General features: G+C 35.1%; 6 protein-coding genes across 12 annotated transcripts; 3 read left to right on the forward strand and 3 right to left on the reverse strand.

The window, feature by feature from the left end:
- Positions 1-21: 21 nt before the first annotated feature.
- On the forward strand, positions 22-5,944 carry LOC105153970 (uncharacterized). 3 transcript variants are annotated; one of them, XM_011069152.2, is made up of 8 exons: positions 22-499; positions 2,692-3,005; positions 3,063-3,605; positions 3,944-4,109; positions 4,203-4,430; positions 4,508-4,650; positions 4,731-5,353; positions 5,438-5,944. In XM_011069152.2, exons 2-8 carry the CDS (start codon positions 2,763-2,765, stop codon positions 5,454-5,456), a joined length of 1,965 nt encoding a protein of 654 aa, XP_011067454.1. In that variant the 5' UTR covers positions 22-499; positions 2,692-2,762; the 3' UTR covers positions 5,457-5,944. The 3 variants fall into 3 exon arrangements, with proteins under 3 accessions (XP_011067454.1, XP_011067455.1, XP_011067456.1); XM_011069153.2 differs by having other exon boundaries at positions 3,084-3,605; XM_011069154.2 differs by lacking the exon at positions 22-499 and having other exon boundaries at positions 2,750-2,886; positions 3,084-3,605.
- On the reverse strand, positions 5,933-9,822 carry LOC105153974 (BBSome complex member BBS7). 2 transcript variants are annotated; one of them, XM_011069164.2, is made up of 13 exons: positions 9,644-9,822; positions 9,166-9,364; positions 8,904-9,072; positions 8,517-8,593; positions 8,173-8,425; positions 7,838-8,103; positions 7,558-7,747; positions 7,390-7,470; positions 7,183-7,323; positions 6,996-7,117; positions 6,825-6,934; positions 6,476-6,755; positions 5,933-6,417 (listed from the first exon to the last, which is right to left on the reverse strand). In XM_011069164.2, exons 1-13 carry the CDS (start codon positions 9,789-9,791, stop codon positions 6,288-6,290), a joined length of 2,166 nt encoding a protein of 721 aa, XP_011067466.1. In that variant the 5' UTR covers positions 9,792-9,822; the 3' UTR covers positions 5,933-6,287. The 2 variants fall into 2 exon arrangements, with proteins under 2 accessions (XP_011067466.1, XP_011067465.1); XM_011069163.2 differs by having other exon boundaries at positions 7,183-7,470.
- Positions 9,823-10,197: 375 nt separating this feature from the next.
- On the forward strand, positions 10,198-11,640 carry APC10 (anaphase-promoting complex subunit 10). 2 transcript variants are annotated; one of them, XM_011069158.2, is made up of 3 exons: positions 10,198-10,607; positions 10,715-10,979; positions 11,269-11,640. In XM_011069158.2, exons 1-3 carry the CDS (start codon positions 10,583-10,585, stop codon positions 11,558-11,560), a joined length of 582 nt encoding a protein of 193 aa, XP_011067460.1. In that variant the 5' UTR covers positions 10,198-10,582; the 3' UTR covers positions 11,561-11,640. The 2 variants fall into 2 exon arrangements, with proteins under 2 accessions (XP_011067460.1, XP_011067461.1); XM_011069159.2 differs by having other exon boundaries at positions 10,727-10,979.
- A 230-nt stretch (positions 11,641-11,870) lies between these two features.
- On the forward strand, positions 11,871-20,443 carry LOC105153975 (hypothetical protein). The gene is made up of 16 exons (XM_011069165.2): positions 11,871-12,109; positions 12,187-12,318; positions 14,610-14,761; positions 14,845-15,795; positions 15,890-16,295; positions 16,388-16,836; positions 16,911-17,059; positions 17,124-17,371; positions 17,440-17,673; positions 17,766-17,945; positions 18,157-18,317; positions 18,409-18,658; positions 18,727-18,970; positions 19,042-19,409; positions 19,496-19,792; positions 19,864-20,443. The coding sequence occupies exons 1-16, from the start codon at positions 11,977-11,979 to the stop codon at positions 20,220-20,222; spliced, it is 4,713 nt and encodes a 1,570-aa protein (XP_011067467.1). The 5' UTR covers positions 11,871-11,976; the 3' UTR covers positions 20,223-20,443.
- LOC105153976 (RWD domain-containing protein 2A) lies at positions 12,133-14,027 on the reverse strand. Its single transcript, XM_011069168.2, has 3 exons — positions 13,688-14,027; positions 12,718-13,167; positions 12,133-12,637 (listed from the first exon to the last, which is right to left on the reverse strand). The coding sequence occupies exons 1-3, from the start codon at positions 13,880-13,882 to the stop codon at positions 12,404-12,406; spliced, it is 879 nt and encodes a 292-aa protein (XP_011067470.1). The 5' UTR covers positions 13,883-14,027; the 3' UTR covers positions 12,133-12,403.
- On the reverse strand, positions 20,439-22,656 carry LOC105153978 (testis-specific serine/threonine-protein kinase 6). Of its 3 annotated transcripts, XM_011069171.2 has the most exons (5): positions 22,364-22,656; positions 21,989-22,292; positions 21,026-21,585; positions 20,630-20,710; positions 20,439-20,558 (listed from the first exon to the last, which is right to left on the reverse strand). In XM_011069171.2, the coding sequence occupies exons 1-5, from the start codon at positions 22,457-22,459 to the stop codon at positions 20,523-20,525; spliced, it is 1,077 nt and encodes a 358-aa protein (XP_011067473.1). In that variant the 5' UTR covers positions 22,460-22,656; the 3' UTR covers positions 20,439-20,522. The 3 variants fall into 3 exon arrangements, 2 of the variants coding, with proteins under 2 accessions (XP_011067473.1, XP_087263039.1); XR_015545328.1 differs by having other exon boundaries at positions 20,630-21,585; XM_087406913.1 differs by having other exon boundaries at positions 20,439-21,585.
- Positions 22,657-22,758: the final 102 nt, after the last annotated feature.

A 22,758-nucleotide genomic window follows, 5' to 3' on the forward strand; every position in this document is an offset into this window, starting at 1 on the left:
CATTTCGCGTTTACTTTACACGACTATCGGTAACCGGAAGGTCGCGGCTCCCCCTCGCCGTTGTTTCGGGGGAAGGGAGGCAGCGGTGATCAGTGTCGCCAAAGTGCGGACGAAAAATACCACGTCGGGACACAAAAGAGCTGCGGCGTTGAAAAGGTTCCATGGATCTCGTCGCGCTGTTCTCGAGCGAGGAGTGTCGCGCGAGCGGATAGGAAGCAGATCGAACTAGATTATTTCCCGCGGAAAAGCGAAACATCACCGGGAATCACGTCGCTCGACGACCGATCTAGAACCTTCCATCGTCGTCACGCGCGTACGTTGGCCAATATTATGCGGGTGGCGTAGGAGAGGTACTTCCGGTCGAATGGCGTCAAGAGCCAAGCACTGTTGTCACATTTTGCCCTACAGTGTTTCAATATTTCGCTTTGTTTATGTCGCCCGTGGCCAGCGGGGCAAGGACGAGCAGCTCGGCCGGACGCGTGAATTACGCTAAACGAAGGTGAGGACGAGTGTATTTTTCCGCACGCAGCGCGTATCAAGGCGCGATTCGTGATATTCAATACGGTCCGGGTGCAGTGACCTTGGTCTCGCTGTCAGTCCCGAAGGAGTATGTACCCCCGCCAAATTCAAACCCCGTCGGCGCACTCGGCGCCCCGGCGCGGCGGCACTATTTTTGGATCTCGATGGATCGTTTGGATTCGTGCAGTTTTTCTGTAGTCTTTTTATGGTTATTTTGTCGTCTTGTTCAGAATAAAATTACTAACAAATATATCATCTCGTTAAAGCCCGATGTCTGATAAGAAAAAAATATTAGATCTGCTTTTGTGGCTGAACTACAAGTATAATAGTGTACGCTTAAAATGAAATAGATATATGTTTAATATATTGACGAAAACGAGAAAGAGAGTTCTAGTACAGTCTAAGTACATAGAATATAAGTAATATTGGAATAATAAACAGTTCTATTGTTTAATCTTAGTGGTGTACCATCTTGTTATTCGCGATGATCTAGTTAACAAGAGCTTTCTTAGTAAGGAAGGAATGAGAAATATTGGGAGCTTTCCAGCAAGAGACACAAGTTGACACAGAGTCATTCTGTCCTTGTTCAATAATCAGTAGAGAAAGAAACAAAGATGGAATGACTCTTGTGTCGATTTGTATTTCTGCTAGAAAGCTGCCTTTGAGTACTTTCTATTTAGGCCTGATTGCATCTTTTTTGCTTTAAAAGGAGACAGAGAGTTTTAAGTTTCGCTTAAAGTTAAAGTAACATTGGTGCAAGTACCTTAGTGACAAGTTAACATGTGTTTTATCTTTGTTACTCATGGAATGCAAAAAAAGATAGAATGATATTTATGTCGATTTGTGTCACTATTTCAAAATAGAATTGCCCAATAAATGGAAATGTCCATTTCTACCAATGTGGATTAACTTTAATCTTAGTTTAATTTACTCTTCTTTTTTTGGAACTAAAAAAAGATGAAGAGTAATTGGTGAAAACGGGCTGAATCCAATTTCACAACTCATGATTAATTCTTAACTAAGGTTTTAACTTATTCCTCATCTTTTTCTGATGCTAGAATTGGAAGGAGATGAGAAATAAATTGAACCTTGGTTAACCATGAGTTGTGAAACTGAGTCTAATGCCCGTTTCTACAATGTAGATTAATTTTAATCTCGGTTCAACTTATAATGTTCGATTTATTATATACTTATTTGACTCAACCCGATTCCGAATCAATGGTCTGTTTTTTTTAGCTGCATTTCTTGCACAGTTTAATTCTTCTTTTGTAGCTAAATAGAACAGATCATTGACTCGAAATCGGGTTGAGTTAGTAAATCGAATATGCTATTACTTTTTGTTTTTTTCTTATTAAGAGTTAGTTGAACTGAGATTAAACTGCATTGGTAGAAACGGATATAAGCCACTTGGACCAACTCCGATTAACTTTAATCGATGGTTAAGCCCATTCTACAATTGCGTAACCGTAACTATGAACTATATGGTTATAATTCTAAAAATTAACTAATCACAGTCAAATATTCGACTGTGTTTAGTCTTACAATTCTTACAACTACAACCACTTACAACTACGCTTACGCAATTGTGAATGGGCTGTAGTTGGAATTGGAATTAGCCAATCGCATGTGTCCGTTAAGCGAAATGACAAATGCAATTGATCAATTCCAATGAACTAATCGTCGAACAAAATTAATCGGAGTTCATCGAAATGATTCTAAATGAAAAACACTTTGTAGAGATAGAATGTAAACTTTTCCGTTAACTTAAATAAAAGTTACTGCATATATGCAGAATATGATAATGATATTTAATATCGTCACACAATATAGTTAATTATTTTATATACATTTTCGTTATTTTATTGTTAAAGGACAGTACTGAAAATGTGTTGTCTGTTGTTTTGAAAATTCTATTGTAAATGGATTCCACTGTGATATTTCGCTGTGAATTTGTAAAATAGTTTCGTTGATTTACACTTTAAACAAAAATTACTATTATACATAACATGGAAAATGATTTTAAAATTATCACATGACTAAAGAGAGATCAGTGAATTAAATATTTGGTGTATATTGAAATTAATTTTAATTTATTTTAATTTTGAACTACTTTTAATTGCCAAAGAGAAAATAGATTTTTTATACTAATAGATTTTCCTCTATGATCCACAGATTTGGTATCTATAGATAAGTAAAAGTTTGTGAAGAACAGTTATTAGTCGTTGTATTGAGAATACTCAGTTATGGAAGTTACAACGGAAGAGGCACAGGCTGTGCTTTTGGAAGGAATGGAGGGAGCTCAATATATCACCATCCAGAGAGCCGACGGAGAAGCCTTGAGCAAAGTACCGCTGTTAACTCTGAATGGTGAATTAATCTCCGAAGGCATGGTCGTGGATATGATTAATGCAGGCGTCGGCACAGACTATGGCACTGGCACACAGTATTATGAGGCGGACGACTTGCTGTCGCATGAATTAACTGAAGTTGTAATATGTTACTTAATGTCCATATAACTGCACATATTTATACCTTACATGTAGAATGTGAATTGTGTGATGCAGGACGACCGTAGACTTGCCGCGGCCTTGGTCGCGGTACAGTTGCATCAGCAGCAGAAACAGCAGCTCCATATCCAGTCACAACATGAGGACCCGACTCTAGCAGATGTTTCACACCTCGAGACCCTGGCACCAGTGAATTCGTACTCCATTCAAGCAGTATCAGACCCGAACACCGCTCCGTCCGTGTATTCACCTTTGCAACTTTTCAAGAGGATTACGCAGAATGTAAAGCAAGAGTTTATCAATGTTAAAAGCGAATACGACGTTGAGGTTTCCACGGAAAGCAGTGAGGATGCTACGTCGGCATCAGGTCCCAAGAGAACCCTGCCACACAAAAAAAGGATACCTCGAAAACTAAAACAACAGCAGACAAAGAAGAACGTGGTGCGAAAAGATAATAGTAAATTGATTCAAGAGAATGTGGTAATTGAATCGAGTAGCGAAGCTCAGGCTAACGTCTTTAAATGTGAATTGTGTAGTTCTAAGTTTAGCAGTCAGTTAAAGTTCTTCGAGCACTTAAAGGTATATATATATATATATATATATATTGCAGAGAACAATTAAATTTTTTTAATACATACAATGGCTACCAAAAGTCTTCGGCTAACATATGATTTTACAATAATTTTTGGTCAATTTATTTTTTAATTTATATTATAAATTAATAAAATTCTTATTATAATTAACTTAACATTTTAAGTATTAGAATATACTAGATCTTTATTTGTAAAAATTCTTTATCTGAGCAATACAATAAAACTACATTGGGTAGAAACTTTTGATAGCTACTGTGTATATGTATCTTTAACAGAAATTTGATAGAAATAGAAATAGTGATATAAAAAATAATTTTAATATAGGTACATTATGAACCAGTAAAACAAGAAACGCGAATAGCTCAAGCAACAAATACTAATATCTCGATAGTACCGGAAACAGTGCCGGAAACAGTACACAGTTTAGAGAATACCGTGATTGAAGAATTCAGTGAACCTGAAGACCTTATGGAGGGTATTCGGAACGTAGGTAAGAGAGATAATAACATTAACTTTGACATTAACATTTTTTAAACTTTTCAATATGAACTATTACGAACTTATTAATCTTTGCTGCCTGCAGTGGAAGAAACTGGCGCGCGTATCGACGATGAGACGGATCCTCCGCTATCCACTACGAACAACGAATCAGCCATGTGGACCATTACTGGCGTCACAGAAGAGGTACAACAAAGGGATCAACAAATAAAAGCATCAGAAGTTAGTAATGATAAGAGTTCTAACGAGAAAGCAAAGACTGACATTCCACAAACGGCCAAAAAAAAGAAACCATCGAAAACACGAAAGTCAAGTGCGTATAATTCTTTTTTCCCTCAGAATTCTTGACGTGCTAAAGATATAAATTTTAAAGACAGTATTCTTTTATAGATGGTGAATTAACATGTGATCAGTGTAATCGTTCATTCCACCATAAAAATAGTTTAGTTTATCACATGCGATCTCATAGCGGAGAACGACCGCATCAATGCGATATTTGCAGTAAACGTTTTTTTGCTGCCAGCGCGTTGAAAGTAAGCAGATGTTCGCAAAGTATAAAATTTATTTTTGTTAATAATATATAAAAATCTAATCATTTTATTTCGACGAATAGGTACATAAGAGACTTCACAGCGGCGACAAACCGTACAAATGCGAAGAATGTGGTCGACACTTTCGACAATGGGGCGACTTAAAGTATCACTTGACGAGTCTCCATTCGGAGCACAAACAGTATCAATGTGAATATTGCGCCAAGGAGTTTGCCCGAAAATACTCACTGATCTTGCACAGGCGTATCCATACCGGCGAGAAGAATTATCGTTGCGAGTATTGCAACAAAACGTTTCGCGCGAGCAGTTACTTACAGAATCATCGTCGCATACACACTGGCGAGAAGCCACATCAGTGCGGGGTGTGCGGCAAGCCGTTTAGAGTACGAAGTGACATGAAGAGACACATGCAGACGCACAGCCGGCCGAAAACGAAATCGAGGAAAAATGCGAAGCAGACAGAAAGTGACAAGGGAACGCAGGCAAAAACGATTCAGGATCTCGTGAGAGATCTAAAATTGGAAGTCGAAGCGACCGGTGTTGTGGAGATTGTCTCGCCGGATGATAATCAGGAGACTATTTTGCCACATACAGGCGCTCGAAACTTGGAATACACCGTAACATCTACAGCAGATACTGTAAACAGGGATCCTTTGGAAGCAGTTGTGCGAACGACTGATAGTATGTGAGTAAATTCTGTTGTATATCTCGATCATAAAGAGCTTTTTTATATATTGTGACTATTAATTAATCCATTGTGTTTCCGCAGGCAATATTTTTTTATGTAATCATGAAAATCTTAAAAGAAGAAAATGTATTCCATTGCATGACAAGATTGATTATTTATGGAATATCGGCACTTAAATGGTCTGTAATGCAAACGTTTGTTTTTAATAGCAGATTAAGTAAATTCAAAATGATTTCATTTTTTTTTAAATTACACTGTTAGAAATGTAATCACGAATTTCCTTTACATGTAAATAAAACTCGTAGTTATGAACGAAATTAAAAGTAATGAATAATTTAACTGAAAATTAAGTTACAGTAATTACTTAAATATAATGAACGTGTACATTAAATTTCATAAATTTTCACGAAAAATACATTAAATTTAATATGAAATTAAGTTCAAATTATGTAACTTGAAATTTAATGAAATTTAAGGACATTTCTAATAGTGTATGTATATATAATTTTATAAGATTTAAAAAACAAAATTTATTCGAAAGCAAATAATCAAATTTTTAAATAAATCGTATTAATGTACTGCCTATAAGTAATTAATTTTATTAGTTCTCAAAAAAGTAAATAATTTGTATAAGATCCTCCACATAGATAGTTAGATTTTACAACAGATCCAAGATTCCTTAAAATCGACGAAAATATCATTTATATACATACATATAAACGGTACATGTACACATTATACTGTAATTAACACTAATTGTAAATGTACATTTTTAAGACTAGGATTGTACAATTGTATAATTTGTACAATTTAATGATTGATACATATATATATATATATACATATTATTGTGAATCAACGTTAAAAAATATATTTTTTACTTGAATGTGTTTATAGAAATGCATTAGTCCACTTCGCAATCTCCGAACATCTAAATAGCTGCGGGTATTAGAGTCGGCACGCCCACGTCGGCTTTACCGATGAAAATTTGTAAGATGGTAGCTAGGTCTTTAGATTCAAGGGCATCTTGGAGCTTCGCCGTAGCCTCCTTACCACTGATTCTGTTACACGAATAGTATTGTTAGAATTGGGTCGCGCCGATAAGAATCTTATCTTTACCTTCGAGATCGCTTCGCTCGTTCCCAATCTACATATAAATCGGTAATGATAGCGTGCAGCCTGTTCAGGATTTCAGTATCCTTCGCCATGAGCGATCTAATCTCCGTCTCTTTTTCTAATAATTCTTGATATTCAGAACATAAATTCTCTCTTGGATTGGACTGGAGCTCCCACTCTTCGAGAGCATCCAGAATTTTTATTTTTTGGATTAAATCGTAGGCCGCATTCAAACGCGGAAGAATTAACTCCAAGACTCTAGATATGCTTCCTTCTGCTACCTCTGTGTAAAGATTTACGTTTACAATCATTTTACAACTTCGAAGAGAAATATGCAACAATCGCCAATTACCGCAGAAGACGTCTAGCTTTAGCTTTCGTTTCGTCGCCTCCTTTGTCAAGATATCTCTAAGAATTATGATAGTAGATATATTCTCGCCAAGAAAAAGCGCACTCCCTTTTCTGTAGTTTACCAAAAGATTAATGACGAATGCAGGTCTGCGATTTTATATTGTAAACTTACTTATATTTGCATTTAAGAATTGTGCCGATGAAGGACGAGATATATACTAAAACAGCTTCACCCTCGTTAATATGAGGCCTCTCGGGCACGTCTGGTAACGCTAAAGATAGCCACGCGTGCATCTGAAAAAGAAATCCATAAACAATTATTTCTCCCGCGATAAGATTAACAAAATAAAGAAACGTACTTCAGCAATGGTGAATTGGCCATTTAGTTTCAATTCATTAAACGGACCACTGGATGTAATGTTATCGTCTTCGTGCAGTCTGACATGCAGAGATAAAGCGTGAATAGGAACTGTAATTTTACGGCAACGTTTCGGTTGTACCTGAGAATTACCATAGATATTAATAACGTGAATCTTAGATTTGAAAGACACCGTGTAAAAAAATACCTGGGACGTTACATAAATCTGCAAGGTACCTGGTTGACCCTCGATGGATCTTAGTCGCATTTCTAGACGATTTGTATTAATCTATTTACAAATGATTTTTCATACTTTCAGAAATATTAAAATTCAAAGAGATTATATTATTTTACACACACAGAATGTTGCATTTACTTGGCATCGATAAGTAGCAAGGAGGAAATTGCCCTCTGTAGGATTGCAAGCGGATAAGCTAACCACTGCGCTATTGTTCTCTGTCTCCAGCAGGTCGATGGGCGTATCGGATTGTATTAGAATATTGTCAATCGACGCGTCTAATTCTACTGATAGGGAATACGAAGCATCTTCTTTGTGTAAGTCCATCCTGTGAATTGATTTTTATTGCAATTTCAGTTTATCCCGATTAATCTGTTTTGTATTTATAAGTAAGTAGAAATAATTTTGTTGCGGTTACTTATGATTCACTGCTAATATCAAGGGTGCTAAAGGGTCCGATACGAAATTGGCCGAATCTTTCTCCTCATTGAGTTTCTCTTGCAGTTGATGTATTTCCAGCTTCAATCTGGCCAATCCGATATCGCTTTGTCCCGCTTCTAGTAAACCAGGAGGACTGGTAGTCAATCCGAATACTCGTCCTGAGTAAGTCGTGACGAGAACCTCAGGATAATTGGTGACGCCGATTATCCCACCGACGACTGTACTGATACTCTCGCCAGCATTCTACAATGATTTATTTTTTAACTAATATCCAATTCGACGAGAACTATAGATACGATCACAATCACTCACATAGTGATAGCGCAGAATAGACGATACATCTTCGTCAGGAAACGTGTACACCTCGACGACTCCATCCTGCCGACCAACAAGGATGTCTATACCATCTTGCAACTCGTATGTATCCAACGAAGTGATTCCCGAGCCTGTCGAAGTCAACAGCCAGGTAATTCGGAGAGTTTTGTTGCCTTGGAGGATCAACAGTCCGACTCTACCATCCGCGGTACCGACCAAAATGCGGTCCCTTGAGTATATTTCTCCCTCTCTGAAACGAGATAAGTAATATAAAATAATTCATTTGAAATGTGTGTGTGTGTGTGTGTGTGTGTGTGTTGTATGTGAAATATCAATAATACCTGTATATGGAAAGCACCGTAGGAGCGCTCGGCAATCTTAAAACCGTTGGACTTCTTGTACCGTGCAAAACACGTACCTAGAAAGTAGAACTGCATCGATGAATTAGTTATAGGATGCATTCCTAGAAAATAATTACTCTATATTCGAATCTTTCTGTAAGTTTTTACTAAGAAGAAAATTAAAATTTAAATCCATCGCAAAAACTTTACAAGAATGAAAGGATATTCTAGATAAAATCGCAAAAGTATTAATGGTAACTTTTAAGAAATGAAATAAAGTAATCGACAGTTTTTTTTTTACTAAGATTATTGCATTTCTCGATTGGAGTCTGAAAGACTTTTGGGACGGATCCTCGAATTATATTCAATGAAATTACGACGTCTTACCGCGCAGTCCGCACAGGCTAGAATAGCGTATACTACGTTGCCATCTCCAGGCAAGAGCACTACATCATGCAAGGTCTCTCCAGTCAGGTACGAATCGGCATCTTTGCAGTCTCTGTACCGATGATAAAGATCACGCGCGCACGCCGCAAGATCAGGACCGAGGACGTACCTATGAAGAACATTTCATAATAATATGATAACGGGATTATGGAGTATATCGAAGGTATCATCGTGGAATTGAGCTGAGTGTAAGTGAACTTACATCGCAGAAATCGGATCTATAAGGCTGGTATCGAACTCTAAAAACAGCTTGCCTTTTCTCGTGAATCCTTTCACGGAGCTGCCGTACGCAAGGAAAATTTTATCCCTCAACATACCTATTGAGCCACCAAGAACCATCTTCTGAATTTTTGGGCCGGGCAAGGATTTAAATGACAATTGCAACTCCCCCTTTTTCATGCCTATTCAAGGATGATTTTATATATTTCTTAAATTTAGATGTCATTTAATATTGGTTCCAATTGATACATTAATATCAAAACATCTTTTGAAGATAATTACGATATTAAAGTATTTCTTGACATTAATTGCAATATTGTCTTATTAGAATAATATTATTTAGTTATTAATTATAAATATGAATTAAGAATTAGTATTAAATAATATTAATTAATTACTTATTTATTACTATTTATTTGTTAAGTTATTTTTGTATTGCAATAAGACATGCATATTTATACCATAAATATGCAGTACGCCGTCATGATCTGCAACAGCGAACTTTTGTGGTTGCTTCGTCGTCCCGTCATAAGGCGGAAATATGATGGTTGTGCCACGTGAGGTGACCCCCACTGTCGTATAATCTATCCTCGACAATGCCAATGTCATCGCGGATTAATCGATCGATTTTAAAACTCACTGATCAAATTAACTTGACTCAAATATTGTTTACCGAATCACCTTAAAATATCAATTATTTTAGTGTATCAACTTGTGCGACATCCACTAGTTTCAGCGCAAAGTAGCGATGACAGACTGAAGCGGCGGTAAAACAATACATCACGATCAATTCAACCATGGCAACGTATAGCATAACAAACCGGTTTTTTTTTAAATCGCGATAAGAATTAAAATGTCTATCAATAAAGACGCAATATTTCTCGATGAATTTTTATCTCAAAATCAAATTTTGAATTTATTTGGATTTGGAATTTGAAATATTCCTGTCCCAACAAAACCGTCTCTCAAAATTATTCGTCGCGATGAAATCTATCGATAAAGATGAGATATTTTTCGGCGATAAATTCTTATCTCATGGGTCTAAATCGATGAATTTGAATAATTATTAATTTCATGCATGTGCAATTGTGGGTTCGAAATCGAATCAAGATTTAAATTTGAACTTGAAGCTTGAAGTATCGAGAAGTATCGATATCTCGATATCATATCAAGACAGACAGAGAGAGAGAGAGAGAGCAAGCAAACTGATTTTTAAAATGTACGGAATAGGGTTAAAACTTTCGCTAGGCATTAGAAATAATTATCGTAATGTACTGGAAATCGCATGACTTACTGTTATTTCGTATGATATTCTAGCGAGTATTAGCTACGTTAGATAACGAAGTTGTTACGCTAAAATCATTAGAATAACGGTTTGAAGAAGTCTAACCTAACTAATCATGAGCAACAAGACTACAAGTACTGGTGAGTACACTGCAATTTCTTTTATATTTTCTTATCGCAAATATCTCGCGATTGATCCAATCAGTTTTCAAGTATAAAATTACATTGGGACGTCTTACATATAAAAGATACTCGCTCAGGGGAGATAGATCCCGTACAGGAGCAACTAACTGGTCGAGTACGGGAAGTCGGGAATTATGCTATCTGGAGCTTGTCCAGCTGTAAGCCAGGATTTGGTGTAGACCAGCTTCGTGATGACATCACGGAAACGTACTGGCAATCGGATGGACAACTGCCTCACTTAGTAAATATACAATTTAAAAGGAAAACAACTATTCGTGACATATGCATCTATACAGATTATAAGCTGGATGAGAGCTATACTCCCAACAGGTAGCAATACTTTTTATTGCTTAGAAATATTGTTCAAATTCTTTCCATTTGATGATACAAGTTGATACAAGTATCTCCCTATCTTTGTTATTCATTGAATACAAAGATAGAATATCAACTGGTTTCACTAAGGCCCAATTCCACTAATCTAATTATAATATTAGAAAAAGATAAAAAATAAATTGAATCAAGATTAAAGTTAATTTTACATTGGTGGAACTAGGCCTAAATAGAAAGCATTCAACAATCATTGGCGACTATTAGTAAAGATGTTTTGGCTAACTTTCAGGATAAGCATCAGAGCTGGGACCAATTTCAACGATCTACAGGAGGTGGAAGTGATGGACTTGAACGAACCAAGTGGTTGGATAGTGATCCCCATTAAAAACATCAATGATCGGCCTATTAGGACATTCATGATTCAAATAGCAGTCATCAGCAATCATCAGAATGGCAGGGATACTCATATGAGACAAATTAAGATCCACAGTCCTGCACAAGATATTCTTGGCCCACCTGCGCCTTACATCCCGGGACAATTTCTCACCAATGAATTTTTACGCTACGCCACTATTAGATAAAATTTGTAAATTAAATTACTTTAACATATACAGACATATATATATATATAAAATAAAATTTTATTATTATCAACATTCAATTCAACATATTTATATTCATCTTCACATATTCAACATATTCTTTTATTTTCAATCTCTTATTTTATTCAATTGTTTTATTATTTATTTGTTAGGAATAAATTTATCTTCTATTTTTTATCAAAGAATTTGTAAATAAAAAATTCTGAGATTCCTTATATATGTATCGTATAGAGAGATTTATATTGGTGTGCGTGTGTGTACACACCTGTTAGAGAGTGGAATTCGGAAAGGTAAGAACTATGTGCAGAAAAACTGTAAACACGATATTATTGGATGGCAAACTGGCATTGTGGATCAGTCGTGATCAATAGTTTGAGAGACTACTTTGTGTGAATATGTTGCGAGAGTTCCTTTTGAGTTTCACGTTAATATGTGCGATACAATGCGAATATTCTCCCTCTTATTCAACAGAAAACTTGTACGCGATACTTAATCGAACGACAGAATACTTCAAAAATCTCAGTGATGGTAAAATATTAATTGCTTAGTACTTGAATATAAAAATTACTACTTTTATTTAAAAATGAAAAATTCGGCATTTTTAGCATACAATATATTAAATAGTGATACTAGAAATAATATTAACAATGAAATTGCGAAATATATGAACGATACGACCAAAGAACTTCAGAGAAACAAGCGACAAAAAAGAAGCCATGAAAATGAGCCCAGTAAAGGTGAGCAAAAGATTTTTCACTTGTGCAAAAATCTTCTAAAATTGATTGAAAAAAATTAGTCAAAGTACATTTTTATACAATTATATCAATCTGGAAGTTTACTAAATTTTCCTTCTATTCCGAAAAGCTCCTTGAACACATGCTGGCAATCATGATCAGTTAGATACTTGAGAAACTGACCCATGTCATTGTGACGCTCAGTAGTAGGAAACGAAACTTCTTGAAACTCCGTAAACTTGCGCATGTTATCCACATTATTACAATCTTCCTCTTTTTCCATTAATTTTATCAATATCTTATGCCAATTCATAACTTTAATCTGTAAAAAAAATTATAGTAGCGTGAAATATTCTCATTATATTAAACATTAGGATATTGAAAGATCATTATTGACATTACTTTCTGCCAGCAATAGTCGCAATCTTCCAGAGTTCCCTCCATACAAATTATTCCCGGTTTACCGGCCAAGCAGAATCCTGTGATGGAACTCTCTTTTGCTAAATTAGCCACGTCCCGCCGTTTGATCTTGCTGTATATATGATGGCTGTAGATCCAATATCTGGAGAAAACTACTGCGGTCCGATCTTCCGTGCCGCTTGTATTTGCATCGCTGCGTTTAATCGCCTGGTTACATACGGAAGCTTTGAGATAAGTCTCAACATTGTCCTGCAGCCACGATATCAGCGTATAGATGCAAGGCTCATTCGCCTCCTGGGCCTTGACAACGACAGAGAGATCCTTGTTCAGCAGACACTGCTGCGTTCTGTCCAAACAAGAGCCTCTCGCATATACTTCAGGCTGCTCCTTCGGGTAGTTAGTTGGCAAGCTTACCAGTAGTTCAATACATTCCTAGAGTGATAAAACCAACATATTAATGATACTGACATAAGTAAAAGTAAAACTTAGAGCAAGTTACTGCTTAGTAGTAAGTAGTTAATATTAGAAGTATTCAGTGGTCATTATTGACTTCTTATTTTTTTATTAATATTATATTTCTTATATAAAAGATTCAGAAATTTTTTTACTTTTCAATAATTATGTTTTACTAGATATGTATAACTTGAGACTGTACAACTTGAGCAGTATTAACGGGAACTGTAGCCAAAAGTAAAAATATTTTTTTTCTTGTATTTTAGGAGGGAAAAAGGTGTCAAAACTAAATGTCGTAGATTAGTGAAATTAACCATATTTTCAATTTTGATTTTTTAGTATAAAAAATGAACTTTTTTATTTTGCTAAAAGATTGAAAAATTATGAAAAGTGAGACTGAAATTATTGTAATTTTTATATTAGTAGAATGGCGTGCTAACTTCATAATACAATTTTATGTAGATCTGGCAACATTACGTCGTAAGTAAATATTTATTACACCGTTCAATGGGACTGCGATGGCATACTCCAGCCACCGTGGTGATTCACGGTCGGAACACTCGATGTATTCATTAATGTCAGCCAAAACCCCATGGTCCGTCACAGCTAGCTCGGTTGGGTAAACGGACTGTAATGCTTGCAGTTCGTTCACTTGTGCTGTCAAATTCTCTATCATCTCTTCCGGAGTAGACATGTCTCAAACGATGATACATATGATAGGACGTCGAATCAATTCGCACTTCGCTATGCTCGATTTTTGACGACGGTCGGGTCAACCGAACCGAGATGATAACATGAAATATTGTGTTCAGACGTTGAGGTTATCGAGAGATCAGCTGATGTTGGCATTATCATGTAGAAAGTTCTATTGCGCGGCTGCATTTCGGAATATGTTGCCTTGCGTACTTTTTATGTTTATGTTTTTATCGTTATATTTCTTCATTTAATTAATTTGAAACTTTGTGTGTGTGTGTGTTTATAAAAACTGATCTATTTAATTTTTTAATTTATTGCTGCGACTGAAATTATATCTCTTAAGAAGAAAAAGATGTTTAAAATAATTAAAGTGTCAAAATATTAAATTAAAAATAAAGATAATTTTTATGAAATTGCAAGAAGTTTTAAATGTAGGACTGCTCATTAATAGAATATCATTTTTAGAATTTATTTAAATTTAATACATAACAATATTAAAAGATACTGATATATCTACAAAATTAGATCTAAAGTAGTAAATAAAGTACAAGAATCTTAATATTATCATATGTATCAAATTCTAAAAATGATATAAATGAACATTTCTCCATTAAAAAATTTCCCATAATTATTTTATTTTTTAATTTTATTCTTGAATATTGAGATGAGAAATAAATTTTACAAATGCGTTTGATTGCAATTTCAAGTTTTGATTTTATTCACAGGTATAAACGTGCTGCAAAGTTTCGAAGAAACTTTATCCTTCAATTTACCGGATTTTCAAGTCACGACCTTTTTTTTCGTACAAGATGAAAATCGATTTCTCTGGTTCGCAGTTGCCGTCAATTCCTCAGACATATTACTTTATCAATTGGTTGTATGTCGTAAACTACATTCTATATTTTTTATAAAATAATAGAAAAAAAAACACTCTATTTTGCAAAACTATATAATTTTTAGAATAATCAAGCGCAACTTATCAGAACGTATTCGCAGCCCAATGGAAAACGGATAATTGTACATAATTATAATACTGGTACGCTTATAGTCGTGCAGAAAGATTTCGAAGGAATCGTCATTCTGTGCCTCAGTAAGGACGAAAATGGAACATACGAATTGCATTTCAAACAAGAGATCGAAATTCTCGAAGTGATGTATACGCATATCTGGCTCGAAATGAATCAGCTGTATTTAGGAATTGCTTCGGAAACCAAAATATCTATATTTGTCTGGCTCGGAGAGAACTTCGACAAGATTGATACATTGTTCTATGGAGCAAGGAAACTCGTGCCCTTTCAGAGTAAAAGTTTCATGCATATTGTTGTCATAGGATCGTTCACGAAAATACTCCGGTTTTCTGTGCGTTCTAACAAATTCGTAGAGATACAAAAATTACATTACGCCAACGACGTCAGTTCGTTTTACTTTAAAGAGGGTCATTTCGAAGAGCGCTTTCTAGTTTTAGCCGGTAATGAGTCTACGATCTTGTACAAGGAGATGTATGGCCGCTTTGTGCCATTTCAAAAAATCGCTCCGACGAGACAGATTCTCTCCTTAACAATGGGAAATACCGTCATCCTATTTTTAGTGGAACAGAATACCGTAGGAATTTATCAATACAACGGCTGGAGATTTTTAAGATTGCGTACGAAATTATCGAACTTTCGACAAATTCGTTCTATTCGCTCATATGACGAAGACATGCTCGTAATACAGAATCAGGCCGGAGAATGGAAATACTTAAATCCTACTTGGATGGTGAAAAAAACGTGGAAATCCTTGCTGGACGAAACAGCCACTTGGTGTTCCGAAACCAAACAACAGGCGTCTCAAAGAACTTTGAAAAAACTTCCAGATTTAAAGAGTCCCGTGATTTCGAACGCGCACATCGATCAGCTTCGTATGCAAAATGTAAGATACTGTCTCTCGATTTCTATCAGTTTAAATAAAAAATAAAATTTCATATTAATTCGATTAATATAATTTTGTATTTGATTGTTGCTAGATTAACGGTCAGAATGCAGAGGAATTGGTCCAGTTGACGGAGCGATACAAGAGTATAAATGCTAAATTAAATCTGACGAACAACCTCTTGACACAAAGAACAAAAGATGCTGAAAAATCTAAGCATATAGTCTTGCAAGGCAAAAAGCTCACAATCAAATGTAAAACGAATTGTCATATTCATCGTATAATTACAGATGGCGGGATTAAACCCAAATATGTGAAATCCAAACCCAATGAGGTCCTACAGCTTGCCAAATTGAAAGTAAAGACGCTACATGACTGGAGATGCCCCGTTCCTAATTTTAAGATAGATGATATTTTCGTTAAGAAATCTATTAATGGGATACTAATGCGAGACTTGCAAGAGAGAGCTTTGAAAATTTCAGGAGATCAAGTAATTACAGGTGATTTAATGCACTGTGCTGATTTCTTTATTACATATCCTGTATTACTCGTATATTATATTTAATATATGAATTTAATATATGAATTTTAGGTAATCATGTTTTCGTCAATTTGCGTGCGACAGACATTTTGATTCCTTTAGACATTGCGACAAGAAGCATTGAGCAAACAGTGTACATGAAAGAGGCGAGAGTAAAAGATTTATATCTAACCGAGAACGAATTCTTTTTGCCATTAAATGGTCCCACCACTGTAATGCACGGTTCGATAACTGTTACAAAAATAAGACTTACAGGACTTGTCAAAATATCAGGCAAAATAACAGGCAGAGGAATCGAAAGATTAAAGTCTTTGAAAGAGATTTTCACACCGTTGGTATTGTCTGGTGACCGTTTCCTGCAGAACGTAACATTCACCAACTTCGTTAAAGCTAAAGATATCGTCAGGTCTCATGGGCTGTCGATGAAAGAAATCTTAGAGAATACTATACCGTTAGATTCTAACGTATCGGTGCATTTGATATTATCCAGCAACAAAACAGTAATTATTTAAAAATTTGTGTTTGTGTGCGCGTGCATGACAATTTTGAATTTACTTTACATTTTCATTTTCAGCAATGGAGCAATGTGACTATGTGGGACTTTGTTACCACGAATTTCGTAACGAAGAATTCTGCTGAAACTATTGTTATTTCTGGAACAAAATACACGAATAATAGTGTCATTTTGTCGAGCGCTGCCTATCAAAACCTTCCTATTCCAAAGTACACACATTTTTTTGTTTTATGAAGCACGTATTCTATATCCTCTAAAAATATATACTTGCAGATTGACGATTCCTCTATGTGCAAAAGAAGTCATCTCTCCGGAAATTAGAACTTCTTCAATGAAAATGGGCGATATATTTGTAAAAAATTTAAATGTTTCACATGTTCTTGGAGCTCAAAATTTGAGTACGACCATTTTCGATTCGGTGTCAGATTTACACAGCATTGACTTTACAGCGAAGCTATTCACGGGTCAGGTTTTCGTAGAGAACTTATCAGCGTCAAAAATTAAGGGAATAAATCTAAAAAGTAAAAATAACTTAAACTGGTTTAAGTCTCAAACTACACTCGATATTATGTAGACCTAAAAATTGCAGTGAACGAGTGGACAGGTGAAAGTCACATCAAAGGACCAGTAAATCTTAAGAAACTCGTCGTTAACAATCTCGAAACACCAGCCTACTTCAATCTCTCTTTACCTAGAAGAGTAAAGAACGTAATTATAAAAGGAGATAGCGACATTGGAAAAATCAACGATATAAACATACAATCTTTTATGGAAAATGTACTGAACGTGGATGATCTGATATCTTTAGGACATGTAACATTCGGTAAGTTTACGTGTATTTTCCCATTAATTTGATATAAAAAAATTTAATGCGTATTAAAAAAATTTAATTTATATCTTGAAATTTTTTTGCAGCTCGTGGTTTTACGTCAAGCAACATATATGCTTCCCGTTCGACATTAAAACTTCCGCATTTAGATACAAATCTCAATTTAGGTTCAAAACAGATTTCTACTACTCTAAGTACAGATGCGATAAACGTACCTCAGACTTTTTACGTCGCAAGCAATGCACCATCTACATTTATTATAGAAGGTACAGTGATGGAATTTACTAATTATATTTTATGACGATAGGATTTTAATGATGTATTAGGTGTTGGAATTAATTCGTAGCGTTTTACAAGTGATGGGAAGTACTTTCATTAATGTATTTTTTAATGCTCATGTGAAATAAATAACATTCTTTCATTAAAAAACGCTACGAATTAATTCCAACACCTAATATGTAAATATTTCTACTTTAGGATCAGCCAGATTTTTGAAGGAGCCAGTTATAGAAAATATAAAGGATGTGAATCTAAAGCAATTATCTGAAAATTTATGGATGGCAAATCAGGACACAACTTTATATGGTAACAATATATACTTTAAAAATATTACTTTGACAGGAGATATCATCCTAAAGGTAAAAACATTAGTAAAACAAAAGATATCTTACGTATAAAAAAATAATATTAATAATTTATAAACCATAAGAAATTTAATAATTTTTTCAGCATTCTAACAATTCATTGAATCTAAACATGTGGGAGGATATGAAATGCAAATTTTTAAGCAAAACGGAAACACAGCATATTACCATAGCTTCATCGTTTAAGAATGTTGAAGTGCCTTCTATAAACGCAGAAAATAATTCAATTCTACAATCTTCAGACTTGAATTTGAACAATTTGCTGACTAACTCCTTGATGAAAAATACTACGCAAACTGTAGATGCTGCGTGGCGTTTTGAAGAATTGTACATAAGTAAGGCAGAGAACATTATTTTTCTTAAAAAGATGAATTAAAAAAAATTAATTATATCTTTAATTTAGATAATATGATTTGGGATGGTAAATTTAATGGAATCGACTTAAACACGGATATTGTTAGGCGTGACACAAAACGTAACGTTGTCACCGGTAAAAAAATTATATTGAGCTTGACGACTAAAAATCTCCAGGCATTAAATATGAACTTTTCGAATTTTACTAAATATGCTGTAACTAAAAAATGTCAGAAGTTATTGGTGATTAAAGGTCAAAAAACTTTTACCAACATTACTTTGAATAATTTGAGGTAATTGATATTTCTATTAAAACAATATTTTTGTTAAATGTCATTAAGAACTTTTAGTTTTTTCTCTTTAGCGTTAAAGGTACGATTATGGGTCGCAATATCGAAGACGCGTTACTAAAGTCCGGAAATCAAACGTTATTCGGAACCAAGAAAATACAAGGCCAGTTTAATGCAACATCTCTTGTTATTGGTGGTACTGTGAATGAGATAAATCTGACAGAATTAATAAATAATCAAATAAAGAAACGTAAAGCGGTACAGACGATAGAAAGTAAGATGGATTTCAGAAATGAAATTGAAATTTTTGGAAACATCACAATCAGAGGACTCTACGAAGGAATAAACTTAACAAATATTACGAAAAATAAAATAGACACAGTTTTTGATAGAATGACGGAAGTCATGACATTAACGGAAGATATAACAACTGCGTTGCAAAGTGAGTTATATATTCAGATCATTAAATAGCATTTAAGAATGGATAATATTAATTCAACAAAATATTGTTGATCATTTTGTGTGCAGATCGTGCAATTTATGTGAACAAATTTGAAGTGGTGGACAAGAATGTATTGCAAATCGTTTCTAATATTTCTAACACAGAGAACATGAATCTTAACAGTACCTGTCTTTGCGAGTCAGAGAATACGTCTTCAATTTGTAACGATACGGAATTATTGTATGCTATCGCCGGTACAAATGCCAGCGCGTTTGTGACGAAGAAATTTATACTGTTGGATGATACTATGTTTCTAGTATTAGTGTCAAAAGATTTCGTCTCAATTTATTCGCATACCGATGAACAATTTTATCAGGTAGCAGGTAAGTCTCACGAAGAAATATTTAATCACATTATGAAGAATTTTGTAATATTACGAAATAATATTTGACAGGATTATACGTGCCTGACATATTTGAGGTATTTGTGGAATCAATCGATTATTCGTTATGGATTTTTTTGCGATTGTTCGAAGAAATCTTGATATTGCGTTATCACACGTGGAACGAACTCAATCAATACGTTTTGCCGGGTTCGAGTTCGTTTGTAATCAGTAAGACGCCGAATGGTCAACATCTGTTAATACGATCCGACGGTATGTGGAATCTCGGAGGACTTTTCCATCCGGAACACATTTTTAAAATGTCTCTGGAGGGACAAATAAAGACCTTCATTTTCGGTACCGATTATTATGTCAAAGCAACAACGGAGAACAGCACGACCGTTTTAAAAGCACGATATGTAGGCAACTAGTACGCGTAAAATGTTATTTCTTAGTAATTTCTGCGGAGAGTTTATTCAAATTCGAGAAATTCGATATGTATACCCATACATAAGTATTTATTTTATGTTTATCGTATTTATAGTAGCTTGAAATAAAAAAAGAGAAAAACGCAAGATGAAAATGTAGATATGTATATTAATTGTATCTATATTAACTGCGCTAAAAATATATTAAACTGCACTGCATCAAATTATTTCTAGTTTATTATCACAAATGGATAAGAATGTAAAAAGGCGAATATTACAGATCGGGAAGGATCAATTTTTAAGTTAAATTTGGGCTGTCATAATCGTCGAAACTGTCCCCTAAAAAAAAAATAAGAAAGTTTTGCTGTTTAACATTATCTTAACATATAATTAATTGTAATGGTACGTACTTTTGCAGGATCTTTGAGGATCGTTATTTCTTCCATTTTGTGCTCGTCAATCGTTTTTGTCTCCTCGATTTTATGTCGTTTCTGAAAATCGTAATTTGTGACGTCATTCGTAATTTTGTGACGTCACTTACGTTATGCGTGTTCTCTTTAGTTATAGATTTTTTCTATGAAACATAAAAAAATTGACACGCTCGGGGAGCACATATTGTAAAATTATTCGAGGTAGTCTCGCAATCGAATGCTCGACAAGATGCGCGTGTACACCAAATGGATGATCAGCAACATTCTACGCATCATCACTATGATGTATGACGGAAACGATACTAAGAGGCATTTAGACTTATAAAGAATGTCTAAGAGCAACGATTGTACGATTGGGATTATCTCCGCCCGTACCGATTCCTTCTCCATAATCTTCTCCTCGAACCTCTTGCGTTCCTCAATTGCACTATTAAGCGCGATTTGCTCCGCGGGCGTAAGCACCAGGAGGCGCGGATCCATGGCGATCCAATCGCTCTGTACGATCTGATCCAAATGCCAGCGTTTAGATATGTCCGGCTCGAGTAAATTGCTTACAAGCTTCTTCACACGATCGGTTAGACTGTCGATTATTTTGCTGCGGAATTTCCATTTGCGCGCTACTTGTAGCTCATATAGGCGCTTTAAGTTGTCCTCGTCGAATGGCATAGACTTGTTCAACATTATGTAGAGAATCACGCCCAGTGCCCATATATCGGACATCTTTGGATTGTACGGATAACCACGGAGGATCTCCGGCGCCGCGTATGACAGTGAACCGCAATATGTATCGCTCAGAACGCGCTTGCCATGGCTGTCAATCATGTATCGAGCAAAACCAAAGTCCGCCAGTTTGACATTGTAATTTGCTGTGAGAAGAACGTTTTCGCATTTGATGTCGCGATGCGCTATTTCCATCTCGTGTAGATATTGAAGACCTGGTAAATGAATACGCATTAGGGAAAACATCCGTAAACAAATGCATGTTAAATGCACAAATCTAACTCGTCAAATTATAATTATTAATTACTTTTATTAATTGCATTTGTAATTGATCTCTTTAATAAATCGATCCTGGAATGCTCATATTTTTTTAAAATTAACACTTTGGATAAAAATTAATCCATAAAATTAAGAACTTTTTTACATTTTTCTTTTTATATCTATTTTATAGGTTGTTTTACAGGTGTTAGAATAATTATTATAATATTAATTTTATATAAAAATATGAACTTCAATAATCTATGTAACAGCAAACATTTAATTAGCATTCGGGTGAAAATTCACTTATAGCAGTATTATAGTTAATGCTGTTTCTTCAAGATAGAAGTATCACGATACCTATAGCAAGTTGTCTGAACCATACGCGAGCTTGACTCTCCGGCACTCTGCCATTCTTCAGTATAAAATTAAAAAGATCGCCGTTTTCAGCAAAACGCATGAATATAAAGTACTTGGAGCGCCTTTGGAAGATACTGTGAACGTGTACGACATGTGGATGATTCAGTTTCACCAGAATGTCCAGTTCACGTGGCAGGAACTTCTGAACAAAGTCCTTTGGTGCATTAGCAGTGTCGATTATTTTACAGGCCAGGATGTTATTCTTGTCCGACTCATGTTCTGGCTTATATTCGGCTAAATACACCTATAACGAGAGAATTAATGTTATTTAAAGTGTCTGACAGGAATAATAGATTTTTTAATTAGGATACAGACTTTTGCATAACAACCTTCACCGATCTTCCTCCCTAGCTTGTAACCCCGGGTTAGCAGTGTAGCATCCTCGGATGGTGTATGGCTCAGATGCGACATGAGATTTGTAGGACGATAGACGACATTCTACCCGCTGCATTACCATAATTCATAATTAACTGTTCTCACTTTATTCGAGGTTTAGACACAGATCGCATCGTGAATGTGAATAACTAGATGACGTTGCAGAATCTCCATTCGTGCATTCGACAAAGCAAATTATCAAGACATTTACCGTACTATTCTATTTCTTTATCTTGACGATGGTGACGAATCTTATACTAAAAATTTTGAAAAGTTCACGGTTACTTAACCATTTTGACGATAAGCTGACATGAGTCAATGAACTTGAACCAAGC

Source organism: Acromyrmex echinatior, chromosome 6, assembly GCF_024713525.1.
Source record: "Acromyrmex echinatior isolate Ae372 chromosome 6, ASM2471352v2, whole genome shotgun sequence".
NCBI lineage: Eukaryota > Metazoa > Arthropoda > Insecta > Hymenoptera > Formicidae > Acromyrmex > Acromyrmex echinatior.